Here is a 19,808-nt window from a genome sequence, read left to right on the forward strand (position 1 = left end):
TTTCAGGTCCTTTTCCATGTGATATATGTGGTCGCCAGTTTAATGACACTGGAAATTTGAAACGCCATATAGAATGTACTCATGGTGGAAAGAGAAAATGGACGTGCTTTATTTGTGGGAAATCAGTACGAGAAAGGTAAAGAATTATCTGAATACCTAGAAGAATTGTAGCATTTTTATAAAAAAATAATTGTTAAGAATATGGCATATAAGGTGTATAGTAACTCAAACCCAAGATATGTAAATTATGCTTTTGTTTAAAATACAAGGAAGAACAAAATTTATGTGAATTATAAACTGTTACAAGGTGATACGGAGCCAGGATTTGCAGGCTTAGATGGTTGACTGATTTAATGTACATATCATTTTATTTCTTACTGAAATCACACTAAAAATACATTAAAGGTTCAATGTTTTTTTTAAAAAACAGTAAGCTAAGGCCGGGCGTGGTGGCACACGCTTGTAATCCCCGTGCTTGGGAGGCAGAGACAGGAGGATCGCTCAGGTTCGAAGCCAGCCATACTGGCTTAAGAGACCCTGTTTCCAAATGGTAGAAGGGCTTCTAGGAACCCCAGAACCACCATAAATAAACAAATAAACAAACAAATCTAAATAAATAAATAAATAAAATAAAAACAGTAAGCTACAGAGACAGGGCGAACAGAAAGATAACAAGGCAGCAGAGATTTGAAAGCTATAAAGCAGATGAGTACTGGTAACTGACTTAGCAGATCCAAGAAAGACGAGTCCTGAAGTGGCAGTGGAGGAGTGCAGGAACCTTGCTTACATCCCAGGCCCACACAGGGTTAGGAGCTCACAGTGCCCGTGGCTGCTAGGCTTTCAGTGAAGCAGAGGCAGAGCAAGGAGCACTAGGATAAATACTTTAAAAGTTCCATACATTAGATCGTTGAATTCCCTCCTGCTGCTGAATGCGTTGTTGCTGCTGGGCACCAGCCCCTCTCCTGACAGGATTGCTAGACTGGAGTATGCCATATTGTTTGGTGATTGGATGTATTTTGAATGTTGAAAACTGTGAGCCCAAGTCCTTTTCCCTGCCAGTATCTTGGTAATGAAAGACATAATCTTAAAAGAACTTATCCCTGCCAGTATCTTTATAATAGTAGGCATATGGGGGTAGGCATAATCTAGAAAGCTTTTAGAGTTTACCCTCCAGGCAGCAGATTCAGAGGCTGACACCCAAATCCCCTACAAAGCTCCTACAGTGAGTGCAAGGTTATCTAGACCCTATGTGCTTTGACCTTCCCGTCCACATTTTAGACTGTCACACTTTATCATGAGCAGATAGTCAAGGATTACAATACATAGGAGGAAACTTGGAAGATAGATCCCAATGCAAATGAAGGGAAAAGAGATATTATAGAAATGGATTATGAAGGAAGAAGAAAACTTTAAGTAAAAGTATATAATTACTATTTTTTTTTAGTTGAAGATAGAGTTCATTAAACAAGAATAGGATGCTGTATGAAAGAATCACTCTAATAATAAATCAAAGCTCACAGATACTCACAGCAAGATGGCTAAAGTATAGATCTTAATGGAAGGTTTAAGGACAAAAAATAGAGCAAAAAGATAAGATACAGAAATGTGAAATAAAGTTAAAACATTAGAAGATCAGGCAAGTCTAGCATCTGAATAATAGTCTCATTTCAGAGAGAAGAGAGAAAACGCAGGGGGGAAATCACTAAAATAATTCATGAAGATTTCCAGAACTGAAGAATATGAATTGCCAGTTAGAAATGATCCATTAGATGCTTGGGTCATTAGAAGAGACTAAACCTTCAGAAAGAAAATCATTCTGATATTTCAAAACACTGAGACCAAAGAAGAACTTTTAGCATTCTAGCAGGGAAGGAAATAGTCATACACTGAATAGAATTACTTGGACTTTTCCAAACAGTAATACTAGAATAAGATGGCACAGTAGTACTTTCCAGATTCTAAAGGGAAATAATCTCCAACCTAGAATTCTCTTCTCAGTTAAACTAACAATTGGGTCTAAAGATAAAATGAAGACATTTTCATGATATTAAAAAGTAGTCTTCTCATGAACTAATGGCAGGATGTTCTCTAACAAAATACAGTAATAAACTCAAAGGGGAAGACAAGGGCTACAAGAAATAAGGAGGGTAGCAAAGGACATTCACAGGAGGATGAGTGAAGATAGAGCCCAAGAGGCCAGGTGTGTGACAGGAGTCCATGTTTGTTGACATGGGGAGAGTCCATTGCCAAGAATCCTCGCTAGCGTGTTTCACCTTTTAACTAGCAAAGAGAATTGTAGGAAGAGGTCTGCTGCTTTTCTGCTCGATTTAGTACCTCTGTGTGCGATTGAGATTCCTATTTTAGCTCTTTTCCCTTCTGCTTAATTTAACAGGATATTCATTTCATTTTACAGAAACATTATTTTGGGGAACTCTGACAATTAGAGGTGGGTCATCCCTAAACTGAGAAGTAGAATATATATATATAGAGCAGTCTTCTTCCTTTAGTCGTATTTTTGCCAGATTTTCTGGTGTATCTGCTCTAGCTGTGTCAGATACACCAAATATGGTAAGCTTCATTTTCCCTATTTTATTCATTACATTCCAAAAAGGACTTTTGATCACTCTCAAGGAAACTGCAGATAAACTTTGATTTAAAGACTGTTCATGTTATTTTCTGGACCCTTTGGTATTTAACAGTGACAATATCCTTAGGTTTGTGCTTGCTACTGAGCTCTTCAAAAGCATATGACACATTGTGTTATATATATGTATATATAACTACATCTAGTGTACTAAAATAAAAAATATAGATTGTGCAATAAAATAAAAAAGGAATGCTTAGTATAAGTTGTTATTTTTGAGGAGGGAAGACCAGAATGAGATGATTATGGAGAAGCACATGAAGGCATTTTAAGGTACATGTAATGTGTAATTCTTAACCTGTATATGTACTTAATACTTAATATATATACTTAAGCAGTACATATAATTTTTTTTTTTTTGTGGTACTGGGGTTCCTGTAAGCCCTTCTACCTTAGGGCTACACTCCCAGAACTATTTTATATTCTTTTATTTGGAAACAGGGTCTCTTAAGCCAGCGCAGCTGGCTTTAAACCTGTGCGATCCTCCTGTCTCCGCTTCCCAAGCGTGGGGATTACAAGGGTGCACCACCACGCCCGGCACAGTACATATAAATTTTATACACTCTTCAGGATATAAAAGTTTCATAATCTAAAAAAAATGAAAAACGCCTCTCTCTCAGCCTGCCTTTCTATACTGGGGATCAAATTCAAGACCTCTTGCATGTAGGCAAGCACTCTACCACTGAACTACCTCTTTGCAGTCATTCAGTTTCTTTTCTTTGTATTTTTTGGTATTGGGGCTTGAACACAGAGACATTTTATTTCTGAGCTCTCTGCCACCTGACTTTCTTTTTATTTTGAAGCAAGATCTCATTAAGTTGCTAAGGGTCATGCTAAGTAGATGAGGCTGGCTTTGAACTGGCAATCCTCCTGTCTCAGCTTCCTAAGTACTGGAATTACAGGCATGTGTCACCACGCCCACCTGCCATTTTTCTAAAATAACAGATGGATATGACAGAGGAATAGGAAAAACAGTATACTATATTTATATGAAATTCTATTTATAGATTAAAATTACATATTTCATTTACTGGGTTATAAGTTTATTTCCCCCTTATAGATCTTCCCATTAAAAAAATCAAAAAGCCAAAGGAAACCAAATAAGGATAATGTTTCCATCTCACTACTCAGTAGCTAGAGATCTAGGAATACTCTTAGAGGTATTTTCCTTAAAGCTCTGTAAGCCTGCAGACCATCACTTTTTCAGTGTCATTGGTCCTTATATGGAGCACCACCTGCTGTGGGAGCACTATATTTTATATTTAGCCTGTAACCTCACTAAAATCCAAGTAGTAGTGTTGGCCAAAAGTCTACAAAGGTCAACCACATTTGCTTTTACTTCCTTTTCCTTTATAAATGACATTGTCTGTATTTACTCAGCACTTTTGATATATGTGCACACTCTGAATGTTATGATTTTAGGGAGCATAGGTTGTGATGTACTTGAAGCAGTAATGTTTATATAGTCGCCCATACGGGGTCATTGGAGCTCGAAAACCTAGGAAAAGCAAAAATTACATTCATATAGGTTCTTTTTTCACATCAGAACCTGAAAGTTAGAAATACTTGTAATACTCTTTGCCTCGTGTGTATGGGGGCGGGGAGGTGGTACTGGAGATTGAACCCAGGGACATTCTACCTACAAGCTATACTCCCAGCCTTATATTTTTGTATTTTTGAAACAGAGTCTCACTAGGTTGATGAGAGTCTCACTACTTGCGGAGGCTGTCCTTGAATCTGTGATCCTCCTGTCTTAGCCTCTCAATTACTGGGATTACAGGCATGTGCTACCACACCTTTCTTAAAATATTTTTTAATAAATATTGATCACACATATGGAAGAAAGTACTGATTACCTGAATTCCCTAAATATTATTAAACCTTCTCTATCAACATCTGTTTCAGTTTTATCTAATTCAATAGTGATAATTGGACATTATTTTACTTATACTTTAAAGTGTGCTTAAGCTGTATATAATTAAGTCTAAGCAAACCAATAGTAAAGAAAGCCAAAGTTAGTTTTTTAACTTATTTAAGGAAAAAGACATAGTAAGCATGTTTCTATGCTGTTGAGAATAGTCCAGTAAATACAAAAATATTGTAAGAAAAAGAAGAAAGAATTGTTAGAGTATCTGTTCTCTGGAATACCTTTCTAGTTATCTTCCTGGAAATATGTGATTAGTATGTACAATGGTGTTTAAAAATACTTTGAGTATATATGTATATATTTTAATGCAGAACTACTTTGAAAGAACATTTGAGAATCCATAGTGGGGAAAAGCCTCATCTTTGTAGTATTTGTGGGCAAAGTTTTCGTCATGGAAGCTCGTATAGGTAAGTAAAGCCATTTACCCTATACTAAACATGATAAAATTATACCTTCACTTTAGTATTTTCTTATAATTGCTTTGTTTGTTGAATTAAAATATGCCTTAGCCCTTATGATATGCAAAGCTGTGTAAAAACTTTACTTTTTTTTCTGTACTGGGGATGGAACTTTGAGGCATTCTACCTCCGAGCTACACCCCCAGCCCTATTTTTTCATTCTTTATTTTGAAACAGGGTCTCATTGAGTTACAAAGGGCCTCACTAAGTAGCTGAGGCTGTCTATGAACCATGATCCTCCTGTCTCAGTCTTCCAAATGCTGGGATTACAAGCATGCGCCACCACACCCAGCTTTACTGAATATTTTTCTTTTAACTTTTAATGTTATCATATTCCATGTATAAGTTATTACTAAATGTTTTCTCATTAGCATATTTACTAAGGATTTTTACTAGTTTATCATTATTTAAATATTTTGATATTTTTCTCTGAATGAAAATTCATTAAAACTCTGTTGGTCTAAACTTGGTATATTTTTTCATTCTTTATTAAAGGAAAATATCCTAAGTGTAAAGACAAGTTTAAAAACTCTAGAAATCTCAGTGTTTGCAAGTTTTCTGTGTATTTGTTACATAATATTTGTTATGGCTGAATCTGACCATGTTTATGAAAGATATTTTTTCTAAGATATAAGTATTATGACATTAGTATAATATTAATTTTTATTAGTGGTCTTTAGAATTTTAATTTTAAGACTATAATTTTTTTCACTCTTATTATTTACCTTTTTAAGTTTAAATAGATTGGTTTTCTTAGATATAGTTAGTTCACAGGGATAGTAGATTCTAAGAATAAAAGTGATTCAAATTAATTTAATAATCTAATCTTTTTCATTTGCCTTTGACTATAAGTTTCATATCATTCAACCAATGGGAAGAAGATTGGCAAAGTATAGTTTTCATAATGTTACAGTCTTTTAAATATAATAAATACTCAGCTATCACTTTATAAATGGAATCATTTTCTAGAATAGGATTAACCCTTAATTTTTTGCTATAGCATTTTCATTTGCTATCATTATCTTATGCTTAATCACTGTACACTTACCCCATTTTTCTTATTCTACTTCCTGAAATACTTTTACTTTTGATATCTGAGACTTGTCCAGTTAGATAACAACCTCAGATATTTGTTAGATTCAGTAAAGTAGCTTAAGATTTAACAAGTAGGAAAGAAATGGCATCCAGAAGTGGCTTAATTATGTACAAATGTTCAAATGTTTTATTGAAAGAGGTAAATAAGAATCCTGGGTTCGGCTAGGTGTGGTGGTGCACTCCTTTAATCCCAGTGCCTGAGAGGCTGAGACAGGAGGATCACAAGGTTCAAGGCCAACCTCAGCAACTTAGTGAGACCCTGTCTCAAAATGAAAAAAAAAAGAACTGGGGAATAGCTCAGAGGTAGAATGCCTCTGGGTTCAACCTCCAATTAAAAAAAGAAGAAGAAGGAAATAATGAACTAACAAACCCTGTGTTCATTTGGCAAAAGACTAGATATAAAGTTTGAGGGTAAGATAGCCCATTTTTATTGTTTATTCATCACTTAATTATCAGCTGTTTTCCTTGTGCGTCCAACATCTGTTTCAGTGATCTTCAATTTTTTTCTTCATAGACTACACTTGCGAGTGCATCACGATGATAAAAGATATGAATGTGATGAATGTGGAAAAACTTTTATTCGTCATGACCACCTTACAAAGCACAAAAAAATACATTCAGGTAAGCTATACTTTTGTATTCCAAAATTCTCTTAAAATCACCCAAAAGAACATATCATGTTTACATTGACTATAATTTTAATAATTTGGCATATGCCATTCAGCTCTTTGTAATAATGGTTCTAAAACCTTTCTAAAGAAAGCATCTGAAAGGGAAATAATTTCATGACCTGTTCACTGAATCGTTAATCATTTGGTCACCCTTCTTAACAAAAAAGTTTTTTTTTTTTTTAAATTTTAAACAAATTTCTCAGCGTTTACAATTTGTATATTATGTTGATGTGTGCAGTAATTGTTATTGGCACATTCCTGAAGGGACAAACCATGATTATATATTTTTTTATTATGAATGAAAATTAGGTAGCAAACATTTTTTGTTTTAAGGGGAAATGATTGTAATTGGATATTAAAATTTATGTCATAGTGAATTTTGAAACCGTGTCTTTGGAGAAGAATAATAAACCTGATCAATTTCAGATCCTTATACTGTTTTTGTAATTTTTATATTGTGGGGATTTCTTTCATATTTTCCTCTCAGATTGATGTTCAGGAAGTGCTAAGAAAGCGAACTATGTGAGCACAATAATGGGAAAGAGCCATCTCTATGAGCACAGTAGAACAGGTGATTATTACTATTATTATCAAACATCATTTAAGCATAAAGTATATAACACATAATGATTATTTTTAAAATGATACCAGTGAGTCAGATTGCAGTTGTTATTATCACTTTTAAGAGGTATTAAAGGTCTAATGACTTTTTTCATTGGAATGCTGAAGTTTCATTTCTAGAAACAGAATTCTAAATTTCTAATTCTAGAGGTCACATACATTAACTGCACATTAGTATTGAGATAGTAATTAAAAAAAAAACCTTTGCAACTAAATATAAGACTAGGGAATCACTTAGAATTTTCCATTGTGTTTGAATTTTGGCTCATTGCAAATGTAAGAAATCCCTATAGATGAAAACTTTTAAAAGTAAAAGTATAAAGATCTGAAAATGTTCAGGTTCTTGTTATAAACGGTAGAACAGCATCATCTCAATTTAATATATGTTCATTTGAAATGTTTTATATCTAGACATATGTATAACAAAGAAAATTCTAGGTTTTGTAGTAATTTAATTTATCTCACTCTATTACCTTGAAAGGTAAGATTTAAAGTCTACAGCAGAAGGCTATTAATTTCTTTTCCAAGTATGGAAAGGATTTATATCCATGAAATTAAGTATAGATTCTTTGAGGAAAGATATTTGGGAAAGAAACATAATGGAAATAGCCCAGAATAAAAGGTGGCTTTACTTTCCTGGTATATTTTCCACTTTGTGATCTTACTGTTTGGTGATTTTTTTTTTTTCTGGGGTGGTTGAGAAGAACTAAAATGCATATAATAATCAGAATATTTGGAACTTCATTTTTAAGGTGAAAAGGCCCATCAGTGTGAAGAATGTGGAAAATGTTTTGGTCGTAGGGATCATCTCACTGTTCATTATAAAAGCGTGCACCTTGGAGAGAAAGTGTGGCAAAAGTAAGTGAAAAAGCAAAATTTCTCATGATTACCACATAGGCTGAGTCACAGTTTGTTGCTGTTATTTTGTGCAGTTTGTTTAATTGGGGATAGGTTAATCAGTTCTCTTTCTTTAGTTTCCATAGCTCTTTTGTAAAGTGGTTGAAAAAATCTGAGGACTTCTTACTATACATTTGTTTATATAACTTGAGAAGAAAGCTTAAGTATTCATGTTTCTTGAGTTAATAAAGTTGTCATTTATTTCTTTATTGAAATTATGTTTAAGAACTCAAACCTCTTTTTTCTTAGATACAAAGCAACATTTCATCAATGTGATGTTTGTAAGAAAATTTTTAAAGGAAAGTCAAGTCTGGAAATGCATTTTCGGACACATTCAGGTAAAATATAATGGATAGTTTATTTAAACAGATTTTTAAACAAATTCAGGAGTAAAATACAGTTCAGGTATGTTCTTGTCCTTTATTAAATATTTTTTTGCCATTAAGGTTTTGTGTTACATTATTTATGTCATTTATAAGAAATAGTCTTCTTTATTATGAATTAAATACTATGAATATCATTATTTATAGTTTGGGAGAATATTTTTCCCCATAGGAAATTGATTCAACTTTTAGTACTTTTTTCGATTTTTTTATTTCGTTTCGTGAAAGCTTTTCTTGTTTTTTTTTGTGTGTGTTTTTCTGTTTTTTTTTTAAAGGGAAATGAAAGTATAAACTCCTTGCTTATCTGACCACTGTTTGCTTTTCCTTTTAACATAGTTGTGATTTATACTTGTAGTGGAATATTCTGCTTAGAGCTCCATTTCAATTTTTATTTTCTAAATTTTCCTTTTTCCTGATCCCTTGGGAATACTATTACATTTTGAAATCCAGAATATTTTGGATTTTTCTTATATATTGTCTTCATCTTTGCCTTCACATATTAATGAACAACTCTTAAAAGATTTTTTTAAAGAAAGAAGCCATTTATGCATTTATAACTTTATTTTATATTCAGATGCTTTATTTTATATTCAGAATGGATTTTGTCAAACTGCTGTTCTGGAAGAGAAAGTAATTGATTTTATAAATGTTAAAATTGGGAGTAACTGTATTTAAGCAACTTTGGTACAAAAGAGTTGCAGTAAAGATTTATTACTGATGCAGAGCTGTTACCAAAAACAATATTACACCTCTTTCAAATGAAAGTGTTAGAATGTGAGTGTATGTATTAGGGAGTGTAAAATGAGGAAACTTTGTGTATGTGTTCCACGTCAGTTACAAGGATAAGCCTAATACTTGTGACTTGAAAGAGATAATAAACTAACAAAAAGTAAATTTGAAACCATTGATGATTTAAAAATTGTGAAACTTCAGAAATTATTCTGGAGAAATTTAGTAATGCAGGCAGAATTGCATTGAATATATTGACTTGTCATAATTGACTTGTGCCCAGTGATAATATACAACTTCTATCTCTGGATGTTTCACAGTTAATTAGAGCCAAATCTCTCTCCCCTGTAAAAATGAGGAATTGAGTTCTGTTCTAAAATAAACAAATAGTATTGCTTCCATGGAACAAGAAGGAGATGTAATCTGAAGCTGATGTCAGCAAACATTTTAAAGGGCCAGATAGTGAATGTTTTAGGCTATTTGAACCAGACAGTCAGTCACACTCAGACATCGGTGTATGAGAGTGGTATTTCAAGAAGTCCAAAAAAGCCACTGGAAGTCATTTAGCCAAAATGTCATCTTACTAGTTCACCTTCAAAGAATGAGATAGGGGTATATACTGGGTAGGGTATTCTTATTCAGGAAGCAGAATTGCTAAATTTTATTATTAATCAGAAGAAAGAAAATTGCCCAGAGTCGTTACAGTGTAGAATTAGCAAGCAATTTTATGGAATAGTTCAGGAAAAGGTGCAGAATATTGAACCATCTTTACCCTCATAACAGTGTGCTTCTCTGGTAACCAAAATAACTTCATTCTTCAGATTGTTTCTCTTTGTCAGAGTATCGTTGTGCATTCTGTGTTTTTTGGAATCTGTTTATTTCGATTAGACAAGATATAATGAATTAGTTTCGGTTTGGGCTAGATCAGTACACTTAATTGTTTAAATGCTTCACTCTAGCAACATGAGTTATGTCATTATTAGTAATGCTGTTAGTCCAGTAGTACCAGGTACCCAGCATCACAGTTTGTATAAATTTTGTCTGTGGTCTTTGGAAGTTCTATAGAGCTACAAAGTATTAAATGATATTATTCAAGAAATAATTATGGGACACCTGTATGAATGTATCACTTTAATTCTCATTGTATAATTACAATGCACCAATAAAAGAATAAAAACAGAGCCGGGTAGGTGTGGTGGCGCACGCTTGTAATCTCCGCGCTTGGGAGGCAGAGACAGGAGGATCGCGAAGGTTCGAAGCCAGCCGCGCGCGCTGGCTTAGGAGACCCTGTTTCCAAATAAAAATGGAAAAGTAGGTCTGGGAGTGTAGCCCAGAGGTAGAAGGGCTTCCAGGAACCCCAGTACCACCAAAAAAAAAAAAAGAAGAATAAAAACATAATTATTTAAAATTAGCGTCTCAACTCAAAGATGTAGTTATCTCTCAGTTTTCTAAGAGAATTGGTTATGACTTATATGGAGAAATGAAGAAGGTAAGGATAACAAATGCATGTAACTATAAATGTCTATTCTTACTTGGTTTTAAAATGTGCACATTTTAAAGCATTTTATCTAAAAAAGCAAAATAAAGTGATAGTTTGTGCACCAGACTCAGGAGGAATTGGAAATCAGATCCAGTTTACTTCTTTACCCACCATGTTTTCTTACCTGGACCTGGGCTAGAGATGATTATTACTACTTTTCATTCTGATCCAAAAAAGTAGATTATCAGAGTTGCTTTGTTGGTTATCTTCCTTGGGTGGAATGAAATCAAATGTTCAGTATAACAAACTTTTCCGGGGTATAGCTGGAATGAACTGAATAATAATGATATTATTTTATCTTGCTGAGGTTTTTCAAGCACTCCTCATGTGCCACTTATGGTGCTTTAAAACTTATTTTGCACTCTCATTTAGGTGTGATTATTATTTCATGGTACAAGCCAGGAAACTGATTTTATTTCATTTTATATTTGTGGTACTGGAGGTTGAATCCAGGGGCGTTCTACCTCCGATCTGTACCCCAGCCCTATTTTATTTTTATTTTTTATTTTGAAACAGGATTTTGCTAGGTTGATGAGAGTTCTTGAATCTGTGATCCTATTATCTCAGCCTGCCAACTACTGGGATTACAGGCCTGTGCCACCACACCTGGCCGAGGAACTGATTTTAGAAGTTGGGTACCTTGCTCAAAGTCAGGCTAGTAAGTAGTGTAGCAGGTCTTTTTGATGTTTAAATAATTCTCTTTATTGGTTTATTGCAGTATCATCATTTTTGTGATAACATAGTGTTAATCGTTCTTCATTGTTGCAAGTATGCAGATAGACTTTGCTACTTAAATCATTTTATCAAGGAAGTGCATTTTACAATTAAGTTCATATTTGTTCACACAGGTGAAAAACCATATAAGTGTCAAATTTGCAATCAGTCCTTTAGAATAAAGAAAACTTTAACAAAACACCTGGTTATTCATTCTGATGCCCGGCCTTTCAACTGTCAGCACTGTAATGCAACATTTAAGCGGAAAGACAAGCTGAAATACCACATTGACCATGTTCATGGGATAAAATCTCCTGATGATCCTCTCAGCACTTCTGAGGAAAAGCTCATGTCCTTGCCAGTCGAGTACTCATCTGATGACAAAATCTTTCAAACAGAAACAAAACAATATATGGATCAGCCCAAAGTTTATCAGGCAGAGGCTAAGACTCTCTTACAGAACGTATCTGCTGAAGTATGTGTTCCAGTAACTTTGGTTCCAGTTCAGATGCCTGACACTCCAAGTGAACTGGTGCATCACACCACCACGCTTCCACCAGCTTCTCATGAGATGCTGTCACCACAGCCTCAGCCAACTGATTATCCACGTGCAGCCGATCTAGCTTTCCTGGAAAAATACACTCTTACTCCTCAACCTGCAAATATAGTTCATCCAGTCCGACCTGAACAAATGCTAGATCCTAGAGAACAGTCATATCTTGGAACATTACTTGGCCTTGATAACACTACTACTGTTCAAAATATTTCTACTAATGAGCATCATTCATGAGTAAACATTCCACAGACTTTTGGATGGTTGTGTGCTAATGGTAGCTAAAAGATGGTGGCTTTTAAATTAGTAGGGGTGCTGTTTTTGCATTTTCTCTGGTTTCTTAAGTCCTCAAAATAGTTTCAAATCAAGAAAACTATGTGTCTCTGTTGACTGAATATATAGACACATTTTGGCATAATTGAAGTAAACATTTTTATGATTGTTAAAGATTATTTAGTGCGAATTTTTAATGGGTTCTCAAACTTTTCAGAATTATTAGCCACTGACATTGGAATTTTATTTTAATCTTTAGTGGAAAATTTTATTCTTTACTCTTATTCTTTTATCCTTTCCCTGTTTTGCAAACAAGTTTAAGTACCAGGTAACCATAAGAAGGAATATAAAAGTATACTGATAATTGAAACTGTTCTTTATCCTAGCTTAAGATCCTTGTTATTTCATCCAGATTTTTTAGACTGAAATTATTTGAACATAAAAGTCTTAGATATTTATGTATTGTCTTGCCAACTATCCACAATTACAGATTATCCTTCTTTGGAGTTTTGACAAACTCAAAGATAGAAAGCTAACAGTTCTAAGTTTAGCATATTAAAAGAAATGTAGGACTAGAGTGATAATCCAGATAACTGGGTTTTAACTATAATTTTTGTGAAAACAAAAACAAACATAGATTTCCAGAACTAGAAATTAAATTATACAAGTTGAAAACCACCTGTTCAGTGAATAATATCACAGCATTAACTAGGTGTCTTGAAGGGACGTTCACCTTTTATACTTTGCATTATATTTCAAACCATTAACAATATATTACATCCTATATCTTCATCTCATTAAGGAAGGGGCAGTTATAAGTAATGACACTTAATTGAACATGCTACTTTGGGTTTCATTTATTTTGGCTGATTGAGACTAGGAAACAGAACATAAATATTTCATCTATAATTACTAGAAAAGATGCCAATCTCTAAGGTTTGCACCCACTTTAACTTGATGTTGTTTATTTAAATGGGCCTACTTCTATACAGGGTCACATACAATCCAGATCTTTATTTTTGCTTCAAATAAGCCTAATATCTATAATTATCTTTGATTCTTATTTTTGTATGAGACCTAAGTTGAGGACATGGTAAAATGAAATAGCAGTTACAGCAAAACCTCACTGATTAAATTTAATTGAAGAAAAAGTCAGCCAAAATTATAAAATACCTGTGAAGATATGCACTTTCCATGTTTTCAAGTCAATTTAAACCTAAGCTAGTATAATACTTCCTAGTAGGTAGGGTTGCTTAAGGTTTAGATTTAGGGAGGATTGATTTATTATTAACGTGCCATTTATATGTAAACTACTGGAAAATAGCAGTTTTAAAAGCTTTTTGTTTTAGTTTTGTTTACACTCCTAATTGCTTTAAGCACTTTTTTGTGTGTAAACTATAAAGTCCAACACAAATAAAAAAACACAAATAAAATAATATACTTTTAGTGAATAAAAGTTAACCAATTTGTAATGGAGGAAACTGTTGAAGCACTTAAGAAATAAAGGTACTTTATAGGAACATTTGCCATATAAGTGTTGATAAAAAATAAGAGAAAAAATAAATGTTGAGGATTGAGGCATTTAACCAAAGTAGCTTTTATAAATAATAAAGCCAACCTGAGTTTTGACTCACTTATCAAGGTTTGGTTGTAATTATCCTAGGAGCAGTAGATATAATTACTATATTATTTTTTTCTAAAGCATTCTTATTTACTTTGTGTGGAAATGTTATATCTGGGGTACTTATATGACTGAGCTTGACTCTAAGGTACGGTTAGTCTGTTAGTTTTGCAAATTGACTGCTAAAAATACATGTTTATGGTTTTATCATAAAACTGATAAGATTTTAACTAAAAATCTTACTATAATGAAAACAAATCATACCTACAAATATACTCTGCCTTACGTATAAGTTAAAGTAGAAAAATTGAACTTATAAAGAAGGCAAATGGTGTGTGTGTGTGTGTGTGTGTGTGTGTGTGTGTATGGTATATTGTATATTTGGTGCCAGAGAAAGGACAGTGCATTTTCACATTGAAAAGAATACTTTGCTTTTTGAAGGTATCTACTTTAGGGTTCTTTTAATAATGATGCTCTAAGTGTATTATTTAAATGTAGGAATTGATTTATACGAAACTGTTCTGGAATACATCTCTTATGTAAAGTGAAATACAGTTGTATAATTATATTAGGTATTATTATAGATGACTTAAACTTGAATAGCAGTTTACTGTTTTCTCAAATGCTTTTACTTGTTACCTGATTTGAACCTCATAACCAGCTCTGAACTAGAAAGGACACGATGTATTCCCATTTTAGAGAGAAAGAATCTGAGGTTAAGCTAGAAGGACTCTTAAAGTTTCTGTGGTCAGTAGGTGGCAGAGCTACTAGCAGTAGGGAAGGAGGAAAGGTAGCATTAATGAATGCGTACTGTGTGCCAGGCACTACCTTCCCTCACTTAATGACAACCCAGTCTGAGGAGGTAGGGAGTATAATTCTTACCAGGAAACAACAAAACTAATCTGCTGCCTCTAGTTTCCAAAAACAGAAGACAATTTTATACTGGGAAAACCTCATGGATTTGGGCAAACTGAATGTATATAAGCTTTTGAAGTTGGCACAGAAAAGTACAAAATGAGGCCTCCTTTTTTCATTTGACCTTTATATAACTCTAAAATCCATTTATTTTGTAACTGTACTTAAAATTTTGATTCTTATGACTGGCCTCATTGAAATTTTTTTTATTTTATGAGCATAACTTATTGTTTTAAATTAATTTTAACAGATAGTAGTTAGCACTTAATCTGTAAAATTGAATAATTTATCACGTGCAGAAATTTATTAACCTAATCGGTTTTTACTTAAATGCACCAAAGATTTTTAGTAGGTATTAAATAGTTTTAAAAGTTTAAATTCTTTGTTGTTTGAGTAAATATTTGTCCAAAGAAGCACAGTTAAAGTCCTAGGATAATGGATTTTTACAAAACTGTTAGTTTGAATACTGAGATTAAGTATTAAATGTTTGTGTTTATATGTATAAAAATAAGAGCAGAAGAAAATACTCTGGGAATAGTCATACTGACAAGCCAATTACAAGAATACTCAGTTTTCTTAAGTTTAATTGAATGTTATTTTTTAGTGAACACTATTAAATGCTAAATAATAAGCTAATTTTTTACATTGCATTATCAAAATGATTTTTGCCTTAGATTTTTTTTAGATCAAGTTGAGGTTATTTTATTAAAAAAAGAAACCCACCTATTTTTTGCAGCCTAAAATATCATTTAAGGCAGGATCTATTCCTTATACCAGCAAGAAATAACCAACTATAAGGTAGTGGTTTTTACATACTTTTAATTTAGTAATTTAGACACTTATTGCTGGGAAAAGAGGAATAGCAAATATAGGGTTTTTAATTGGTGCTTTACTAAGTGACTTTCTTTTAAGAATAGGTAGGTCATGAAATAAGTGCACTAATTATTTTCTGTCAATCTAAAAAGTGTCAAACCATGTTTTTAGAGTGGCTATAAAGTGTTAGTTAAGGGCTAATAATTAAATATCATTCATTGCTTTTCACTTTATAATTACAAACAAACACAATTGAACTGGTATGTTTATAAACGTGAGTTTTCTTCCTACCATATCATTCTTAGATATATTGATAAAAAGTCAGATTGTAAGCATTTGTCATTGACAGTGTCCTTTTATACCATCTCATCTGGATTTAATACTTTGTGCCTTTTCAAAGTGTTAGAGTTGCTTAGTTGATTCTGCTAGGTGGACAGATTGTACTTGTTATTAAATATTTTGTTTTGGTTTGAGGGTTTTGTGTTTTTTTGTTTTTGTTTTTGGTTACAGGTTTTGTGTTGCCTGCTGGATGGGCAATAATTGTTTTTAGGTTGATTTTTGTTTATATGGGAAAATTGGCACTAAGTACTAGTATGAACATTATGCTTTATATATCATTTTTAAAAGCCTCTATTGTGGCCTCTGTACTTAACTGTGAAGCCAATTCTGGGCCTGTCTCTTTTAAATGCTTATTAGAAAAATCTGACAAATAAAATGAGTAGTCTCTCTGTCTGTCGATGGTCCCTCTCTCTCTCTCACTCTCTCTCTCTCTCTCTCTCTCTCTTTCTCTCTCTCTCTCTCTCACTCTCTCTCACTCTCTCACTCTCACTTTAACTGCAGAGTTACAGCACAGCTCTGCACTGAGTGACTTCTTATTTCAGTTTGCCTAAAACTGAACAAGAGGTGATGGTTTGAGGTGAGTTTCTCATTAGGAGCAGCAACATCCCAACCAACATATAACTTGAGTTGATGCACTCAGGAAAAATTAGGACTTTGAAACAAAGTCATATTTGGATATTCTAAGATTTAGTGCCAAATTTAAAATGACCTGATACGTACTTTTTAGTAAGGAACAAGTATCATTTCTAAAACTTGAACTAGTATTATGTAAATGTTACTTGCTGTTAGAGTGAATAATGGATAATGTGAGAATAATTTTCTAAACAGTTTCAGGAACTAGACAATTCTATATCTCTTACTCTTTTGCACATTTTTCTTGGTTTAGTCTGTAGTGTTTGGGGGAAGGGTATCCTCCCTTATTTCCTCTAAAATTATTTTTACTTGAGATACTTTTCTCCTATAATATTAGCATGCTTCCTGCTCTTTCTCTTTGGAAGTAGCATCAATAAGATAGAAATAATAGGATTAGGTTGTGTGAAGGATGGGAGCAAGAAAGTTTGGTAGAGAGAGAGAGTGCTTATATTTTACTTATTCTTGTTTAAACTTGCTGTATATTTGATCTCAATTGTCTGAGTCTTGAAAAAAATCCCAAAACAATTTAAATTTACTCTTAGTAGCCGTTTATACAAAGAGAAATTAAGGATTATACTTAGCGTGTAGAGGTTATACAAAGATAAATATAACCCACCTTTTTTTTTTTTCAAATTATGTAAAATGTAGTTTCAGTGCTTTCATTACTGTTGGAGATTCTAAAACATTTCTTTGATGAGGAGCATGTACACATCTCATTGTTATTGAGCCTTATACTCCTGCCTGCAGTTCAGTTGGACAAATGTACTGTGTTACGATTATAAATATTTATTCCTTTCAACAATGAGACTCTTATAAATAAAACTGTAATACAGATCATAAGTGTGGCTGCCAAAAGATACAAATCTGGGTATTTAGCTGCTCCATGGTATGTAGTAAATGTTCTAATTAGGGGGGATTTATGATGTACATTAAAGTAGAATGCTTTTGATATTGTCTTCTGTTTAAAATTATAGTTTTGTTTTTTAATTAAGGATACTTTTAAGAGAAATTGCAAAGAAAAATCTAAAATATCAAAATTCATTATTGTCAGCTGTGTAAAGTTTCGTGAGTTAAATTGATTTTTTTGGTCTCATGTTTCTTAAGTATAACTGTCTTTATAGAAAAATTTGGTTCTCTGTGAAGATTAGGAAATGTCTTGTATATTGAATTTGTTCTTCGTGTTATTTTGATATTTAAAATAAATAGAAAGTTCTTTGGTCTTAATAATGCATATCTAGGTTTATTGAGTTGCATTTTAACAACATAGGAATGCAGCACTTTGTACATCTCTGTAAAAATTTAATGTAAGCTGAGGGGGGTAATATACACTTGTAATCCCAAATGTGGATTGGGAGGCTGAAAGAGGAGGTTTGCAGGTTCAAAGCCAGTGGGCATTAACTTAGATCCTGTTTTAAAATAATAAAAAGGGTTGGGGGCATAGTTCAGTGAAAGAGCACTCTTGGGTTTAATCCCCAGTACCACAAAATAAATTAAAAAAACATGAAATTGAATGCAAACTCCATGAGCAAATGGAAAACCAAATATCTTGGGCACAATTTTAAAATTTGTATTTCTCATTAGTTACATTCCATTTTAAAATAATTTATATATTTGTAAACAATGACCAAAGTAGCAAATTCAAATATTAATGATAACTATTTTGATAGAAGTAATCATTACTGCTGTTTGGGGAGAAAAGTCTAATGTGTAGTTAATTCTTCGTTAAATCATATAATACTGAGAGTGGGTGCTCTTTTCTGTAACCCCCTTTATATCCAGAACTGTACATTCTGGCCATGGGAGAGATGATTGTTTGCTTAAGGCATAAACTGTATGCTGTAGGACAGTATCTCACCCAGGCAAATTAGTCTATTTGGCCCCATGACAGCCCCCAACAGGTCATTCTATCAAGGCAGCTACTTGTGAGTATTGTAAGACCAGTTAATGCTGTGGACCATTTCTGTAAAATGAATCTTCTGGTCAGAGTCAATGTTGTGTGTGATCCTTTATAATCTGTTAATCTATCATCTCCTCAACAAATTACACCAAACTTAGTGGCGAAAATTACTAAAAATTTGTTAACTCACATTTCTAAGAATTGGGAATCTAGGTGTAATTTACCTGGGTGGTTTTGGGTCTGACTCTTTCCTCAAGCTGTGACAGTCTACCAGGATTTAAATTGAGTCTTTTCATAACTTAATTTTGGAAGTAATATTGTATCACTTTAACCATATTATATTGTTCATCTCTAATTCCAGTCCACATCCACATGCAAGGAATTTAAACTTCCCCTTTTGAAGAAAGGAATGGCAAATAATTTTTTGATTATTTTGAAAACCATCACAGATTTCATGGGTTATCAATACAGCTTCCTATAAATCCATGGATATTGGGGTAGGTGCCACCATCTATATTCACAAAATGCTTTTATCCCAGAATAGCAAAATAGTTGTCCCTGCCATGAATAATAAAAGGTATTTAAAGTAACATCATGTCATGGGTAGATGGTTGGGCCCACGGGAGAATAGAGTTATGTTAGGGGTTTAGCATTGGTGTCTGCAGATTAGGCACTCAGCAGTGGCCTACCAAATCAGCCTTGGTAAGAGCATGTTCCAGTCATTCTTGGCCTCCAACTATACAGCTATGGCCACCTTGCAATTGGGCTTAACGAACATGCAAATGAATTTTTTAGGAAAAACTCTGACAGCCACAGCGTTGTCTTTTTTTTTTTTTTTTTTAACCCCATTTTTTGAGCTCCTCTGCCTTGGAAGTTTTCTCATAGGCCTTTTTATTTGGACACACTTTTACCAGTTTATACCTATTTCTAGAGGCCCTTTTACATATCTCTTTTCCTCAGAACATTTTTTATCAATTTTCGATTCTAATTTCTTCCAAAGCTTTTGCCAACTGGTAAACCCATTAGTGAGTGCCTGTGAATCAGCACAGAGCTTTACCTTAGGCTATGTCTTCCTTGTGAACTAC

General features: G+C 33.3%; 1 protein-coding gene across 1 annotated transcript in view; it reads left to right on the forward strand.

The window, feature by feature from the left end:
• ZBTB41 (zinc finger and BTB domain containing 41) overlaps nt 1-12,469 on the forward strand; it is a gene marked incomplete at both ends in the record, with an annotated part of 31,586 nt that extends 19,117 nt beyond the window's left edge. The window contains 6 exons of the mRNA XM_080698605.1: nt 7-136; nt 4,883-4,978; nt 6,639-6,745; nt 8,169-8,274; nt 8,563-8,651; nt 11,814-12,469. Coding sequence (XP_080554731.1) covers nt 7-136; nt 4,883-4,978; nt 6,639-6,745; nt 8,169-8,274; nt 8,563-8,651; nt 11,814-12,469 — 1,184 coding nt within the window. The remainder of the gene's footprint in view (nt 1-6; nt 137-4,882; nt 4,979-6,638; nt 6,746-8,168; nt 8,275-8,562; nt 8,652-11,813) is intronic.
• Between the last annotated feature and the right edge of the window lie 7,339 nt (nt 12,470-19,808).

Source organism: Muscardinus avellanarius, assembly GCF_963383645.1.
Source record: "Muscardinus avellanarius genome assembly, chromosome: 7".
NCBI classification, from domain to species: domain Eukaryota; kingdom Metazoa; phylum Chordata; class Mammalia; order Rodentia; family Gliridae; genus Muscardinus; species Muscardinus avellanarius.